This window comes from Hyalella azteca, unplaced genomic scaffold (assembly GCF_000764305.2).
Source record: "Hyalella azteca isolate HAZT.00-mixed unplaced genomic scaffold, Hazt_2.0.2 contig9819, whole genome shotgun sequence".
Lineage (NCBI taxonomy): Eukaryota > Metazoa > Arthropoda > Malacostraca > Amphipoda > Hyalellidae > Hyalella > Hyalella azteca.
In genome coordinates this window covers 1-6,755 of record NW_025939879.1, presented here as the reverse complement: position 1 = coordinate 6,755, position 6,755 = coordinate 1, and the positions used below count along the sequence as shown (strand labels likewise).

Sequence of the window (6,755 nt, the reverse complement as noted above, 5' to 3'; positions counted from 1 at the left end):
TTTTTTTACGATGTTTTGTTTTACATACACGAACTTTGAGAGATACTAAATTATATCAAGTCTGACTGTATCGTCGAATCTTCAATGCTGGCAATTGAAGGGATTAACCTTGGAATTAAAAATTTTCGATTGTTTTTTTGCATCGATTATTTTGTTAGAATCTGCCGAAGGTCTGATTTGACCAATAAGCATTCTGTAATTTCTGACCAATGAGGTTTGTTTCTAGAATGTAGCCGCTGACCAATAATGAAGAAGGTCACATGGTAGGAGGGACTTGAGGGAAGACTATATAAGTGCTGGGAATCAGTGAGTGCCACCACAGCTCCGTCTTCACTCGTCAGGTGAGTGTCACACAGCAGCTTTCATTTCTTAGTTACCTAGAAACTAAGAACTACAGGTACACTTATTCAATGGTTAAATCCAAATATTGTTCGGATCGCAATTGAGCAATTTTTGTGTTACGTTTTTTTTACCTCGAACTTTTTGCTTCAAGTTTTGTCGCTAGCAGAATAACAGTTACTGATAACAATTCATCTAAGCACGGCACATCTTTCGCTTTCGATTCATGACCTGAACACGTTCTCACAAAGAGAGGCATTAATTTTTCAACTTGTTTTCCCGTTTCATTTAGGCAGTGATTGGTCTTCTAAAAGCACAACGTTTTCTTCCCCCCAAGCATGCAGGGAACGTGTGTTGCGCTTCTTGCCCTCCTGGGCCTCGCGGCCGCGCAGGTGCAGCTCAACCTCGAGTTCGAGTACCTCAACAAGTTCGGCAACGTCAAGGTCAGTAACAAATCGAAGCTTTTTAATCGAATTTGGTCAGTACTAGTTTGAGGCTTTTAATCAATAGACGTTATGCTACAACTAGCCGTTATAGGCGCCTAAATTTCCACCGTTGACAGAGCGACATAAGCCAACCTCCTCCTTGGGTGTCATTTCATTACCATGCTCACAATTTTTCACAAGAAACAAGTTTTTGGAGCCGTATATCCAGCGCTGGTCGAATCTAAATAACGAGATGTAAAAAATAACTATTCGTATCAAGATTTTCTCGATGCCATTATATACAAATAACTGTGGTAACAAGTTTCATGTAACCCCGTAAGTTTTGTATTTATATTCAAAGCATCTCAGAAAGCAAGTGGATCATGGAGTGAGTCTAGTCAGGCAAAAAGCTTGTAAAAAAGCTCGTTATTAGTACCTTGGCTTGCATCCTGCTAGGTTATGGCTTATATAATATTTAAATCATACCGACAACCATCCTCCGTGGAAAAGATGTTGGGAGCCACGGCAATTACCGGCAGTAATGCTTTCACTCCGGTGGCGTGCATTTATCGAAATATATTTATAACATTGTTTGCCTCATTAAAATTTCATTCAGTAAAGATGATAAAAGATGCCACAAGTAGATTTTGATCGGGGAATTTTCCTGGACCGCGGATAATTAACTGATGAAATTAAGACTGTTAAAGAAATGTTTTTTCCACTCATTGTAATTTGAACTTTTGTGACAGCTCGTCAACATTTCTGCTGTATTTTTTCAGAAAACAGTTGCTTTTAAACTTTTTTTCCTTTGTCAATCCTGTACATATCTATATTGAATACCGATGCTATTAACTAAAAACCTAAATTTGGTAGTCTGTATCAAATGAAAAATTTTTCAATTAGATTAGACAATTAGTAATGTAGGTGATGAGTAGATCAAGACGTTGTGACAATAGACTTCTGAGTGAGCGGAAAGCACTTGCATGAATATTACTATTTCAAACGAATGTGCACTTTATAGGTGGCCGAAAATCTCATTAGAGAAACAAGGCATGGTTTTAACTGTACCTGAATTTGAAAAGATTGAATTGGGCATTACTCATTGCCGGGTAGCTATTAATGAAACACGACATAACTCTTCGGAATGATTCCAATGAAACATGACGTAACTCTTCGGAATGATTCCAATGAAACATGACGTAACTCTTCGGAATGATTCCAATGAAACATGACGTAACTCTTCGGAATGATTCCAATTAAACATGACGTAAATCTTGTGAATGATGAAGTCCTTGCCTGGCAGGTGCGACAAGCGTGCTTCGGTACCGAGGCAACGATGGCGTACCACGCAGAGGTTGACCGCGCCGTTACCACCTGCTTCGCTAAGTTCAGGGCACCGCAGGTCTCCAACGACAACGGAATCCAGGTACATTTTCCTTTTAAAATAAAATATTTATATTTCATTTGATAGAACAGAAATAAAATTGTTGCTAATGCTCTTGCGTACTTGTAAGATAAGAAATATGAATGATTGATATTGTGGCATGAATATCGTCACTTAATATATTTGAATGTCCATAATTTTATTCAGTTATTTTCATAATTTACTCAGTAACGTAAAAATTTTGCTATTTAAGATTTATTTACAATTTTTCACTCTTTTTTTCAGACACTTTTCAGCCTCTTCCGTAAGGTACGTTTAGCCAGCAAATTTGCTGCAGTCACTTACTATGTTTTCACCTCATCTTAAAAAACCTACGAGTCCAAACCAATAATTGGATTAGGATTTTGTTTTAGCTTCTGAAAAATACATAGTGATTGGGCAATCATTTCTAACAGTTCATTGCGTTGTACGTATTTTTACCAAACATTATTTATTTAGAGATGCAGATTTGTGGCCAATATGTATGACGTGAATGACTGATATCGCATTCAATCATTTAGAATTAAAGGCTGTGCATCGAATTTACTTCGATAGTGATGCAGAACATGATGAATTTTACAAAGACGGTTTGTGCATCTAGACTCATATTGCAAATCAATCAGACCATATCTCACGCAATGCGTCATTTTTAGTAAAAAAATTTGCTCATTTCCACCCGTCATATGCCACGTGAATGAATTTTAATCAACGCATGTCTGAAATTTCAACCCCTATAACATACCGCAAGCGCGACTTAGTGGGCTTAATTGATAATGTGCATAACCGATTACCTGTGCTTAGATTTCTTAATCATTTGGTTTTTATGCATGTAGATGCTGAGTGTATTTGATCGCGCCTACAAAAGCTAAGCCATGCTAAATGTCGCTTAACTTTACAGAAGCGATCAGCTGCGCGCTATCCCTCGTCTCGCGTTACTTCAGAGAAGCGAGCAGCCCCGCGCTATCCCGAGTCTCGCGTCAAGTTCATCGCCGACGAGATCAAGACCGAGGTCGACTATTTCCGCTGTGTCATGACCGAGATGGGCTTTTCCAAGAGACCAATGTAGTCTATAAATTTTCTTGCAATAGAGAAGGTTGTAGACTTCTCCCCAATATGGACTATATCGGGCTCACAACTACGACATTAAGCCGACGTCTCACGTGCCACCTTCAGTCTGGTGGACCAAAGAACCACCTGATGGAAGCTCACAACGAGACCATCACTCGTACGGTACTGGAGGAGTGCATCAGCGTCGTCATGAGATGTCCCGACGCCAACCGACTCATGATAGCTGAGGCCCTCATCATTAAGGATAGGACCCCGGCCATCAACCTTCAAACAACTGGATTTGTCAGAACCTTGAGACTGTTTTCGGAGTAATTTTCGGTGCTTTGATTCTAAATTATTTTGTGATTTTGTAATTATTCCTAACAATTTTGATTTTTGAGTAGTATCCTATTTACTTGATTTTGTACTTATGTCAATGCTAATATCATCACTCATATATAAATATATATCATTCATTCATTCGTTTCACACACATATATATATATATATATCAGCGTTGACATCCCAAGGTAAAGAGGCCCATAGCCAGTCTAACCATAGATTTTCTGCGTGGTCTTTTCAAAGCTGTTGGTAGATGTTGCGTGTTGCGAGGTTCACTGAAGCAGACAATCCGCATAAGGATTGACGCGCGAGTATTACTGCATGGACATATAATAGTAGATCTATGATAGTGGTGCATCATGCATTTTATGATAGTGTTGCTCAACCAAACTTGGAGAATCATTCGTTGTTAAAAAGTCTCCTAGTATGAGTAGCGAAGACTTGATGCCGCGAAAACTAGGATTTGTGCATCTTATGTCGTAATATCGGTGGAGACCGGTTACTAGGAGAAGGTAAGTTGTCAGGAAAAAGTTCACTTGTCCTTACGGAGGTGAATATTTTGAGTACCTGGGTATCAGTAGTAGCATTTAAAACAATTAAGAGGAATTTTCATGAACCATGAGGAAAAAACATAAATTAACCTTTCTTGCACATTGTTCGATAATTAGAAAATCTTGGAAAATAGAAAATATTGTTGGTCAATATTGTACTAAGTGTATGTCCAAATTAATAAAATTCATTGGTTTAAATCATAGAATTAAGCTGGAATCAAACATTTGAAATTTTTTGCGGTCTGTCACAGTGAAATGGGGCCTTTTCACTGCCGCAAACTTTTCCTTTTCCCAGAAAACTCTGGCTAAACCTAATTTTATTTCTCGCAAATTTCTCTGTATCTCAACCATCAAATGTGTGGCCACACTGAATGGAAGACTGTAATTAAGGAACCTGTTAAACCGAGACACACCGTCCAGCAGTCACTGAACTATTTCTTTGATAATAACACTGCTGGAGTTGACACTCAATCGTTCTCTGACCGTCCAGAAAACAAATAATCTGCTCTTCATGTTTAAACTCATCCACTCTGCCTATAGGAATTTCAACTCGGACCCCCCTCTGCCTAGATAGGTAGGCTTAGATGCCTTCTATCTAGAAAAATATACTCGGATGCCATCTTCCTAGATAGGTATAATCGGATGCCATATCTACCTAAAAATGTAAAATTGGATGTTCTCTAACCAAAAAAGTAAATAGGATGTCCTCTACCTATAGAAAGGTAAACTCAATTGCCCTCTACCTCGGATTGACCTCTACTTCAATAATTGCTCTCTACCTGAGCTCGGATTCCCTCTACCCAGAAAGGTTAGCTAGGAGGCCCTCTACCTAGAGAAGTATATTCGGATGCCATCTATTTAAAAATATAAACTTGGATGCCTTCTACCTAGAAAGGTAAACTTGGATTCGTTCAACCTAGAAGTGCACACTCGGATGCCCCTACCTACAGAAGTGTTAACTAACTCTGTTTAGAAAGATTAATCCACAGTCCCTCCAATTAATAATGTAAGCTCAATCTCTGATTTTCTCTACTTAGAAAAATAGTGAACTCAAAACGGTCTAAAAACATTTAATTATACCCTTCACAAAAAGCGTAATCATGAATTTAATTTAAAATGGTTTTATCTTACGTTATACCTAGTCCTAAGTTATATGATCGAGCGAGAGTGACTTTGAAGACAAGGTTGCCTTTGATTGAGAGTATTCAGGTAATAGCGAAACAGCGGCTTTGGTCGGTACCTGCTGTGTAATCATTTAACTGTAACTTCATTGCGTGCGCTTGTGTGCCGAGAGTGGACGATATACCACTGGGCGTCCTTAGCCCACGCAATTTATGAGGCAAGTAAAAACGCTGCAAAAAACTATACTTAAATTGGCCGGGCCGCTATCCCATTCTTGCTTTTCTCTGAGGTGACCTTCAGAAAAATTTCCGTTACTTTGATTGACAGATTCAATTCACATGGTTAAAGATTTCTTTATATTTTCATTTTAAAGTGTGTTTAGATTCAACTTTGACAATCGATTGTACATCTGAATCTAAAATACTGTTGGCCAATAGAAATTAGTTTTGTGGACTCATAAAATAATGGACTTGAAACAAGAGCATCTGGAGTAGGACCAGGATCACCAATACCTAGCTTTATTTGCACGAAAATAAGTTTTTCACGAGTGTCATTTCCAGCCGAAGTGATAATTATTAAGTGACTCGTAACTAACTTAGTAACTTAGGAAGTTCATGTGTCTAATTAATTTCGTGGCTTCATTTAAGATTATTATGTCCTGCTAAGTTTTAAATAAATTTATTGAAAACTTGCAGATCGCTAATGCGTTACATAAATAAGTTAACAAGATAAAATTTGAATAGATTTCCAGCCGGGTAACCAACTATGTATGTAAAAATTCACATAAATCATTTTATACAACCTTCGGACACGGACTGTAACAAATCTCAGCAGTATTTTCACCATAATGGCCGCTGTCATTGGGCGAGCTCAAAGGCTTGGCTCTGGGGGCCAGTGCGGCTCCAGAAACTGGTCTGCTAAAACGAAAATGAAACCGGTCTGCCAGCTAGAGAGTGGCTGTTGCCATACAGTCTTTACGTAAGCTCTTACGTCCGCAGCAGGCGAGGAGTGAGAGAAGTCTGACCAGTTTCAGGTTCGCTGCTGCATGCAATATATGATTAAGGCATTGCGTTGCAAATTAGTTTCTACACTTAATTAAATATAACTCAATAAAATGATGCGCCTATTGCATCTTCTATGTAACTCCATGAAATGACGCGCCTATTGGAAAGTTTTTCAGTTAGCCCTGCTAATTCATTGATATTTTAGTGACTATTACCGAAAAACATAAAAAATATGTTAAATTTGATAAATAAATTATCAACGAAGTAGGTTTTCTTTAAACCTGAAGAAATGTCAGAATGATGCATGGTTTGGTAGCTTTTGTTTATGGAAATTCCTGGTTTGCTAGTATATCTGGCGGTAGGATATTAGCAGAGCTGGGCAGCGCTACTTTGAAATGCAGCGCCGCTACCGCTACCGCTACATGCTCTAAATGTAGCGGGCCCTACCGCTACACTCACTAGATTGTAGCGGGCGCTACCGCTACTGCTACAGTAAAATGTA

General features: G+C 38.6%; 1 protein-coding gene across 1 annotated transcript; it reads left to right on the top strand.

Annotated features, from left to right (window-relative positions):
• The first annotated feature begins 259 nt into the window (after positions 1 to 259).
• On the top strand, positions 260 to 3,253 carry LOC108673639. Its single transcript, XM_018161496.2, has 5 exons — positions 260 to 341; positions 677 to 782; positions 2,068 to 2,190; positions 2,434 to 2,457; positions 3,086 to 3,253. Exons 2-5 carry the CDS (start codon positions 678 to 680, stop codon positions 3,251 to 3,253), a joined length of 420 nt encoding a protein of 139 aa, XP_018016985.1. The 5' UTR covers positions 260 to 341; position 677.
• Positions 3,254 to 6,755: the final 3,502 nt, after the last annotated feature.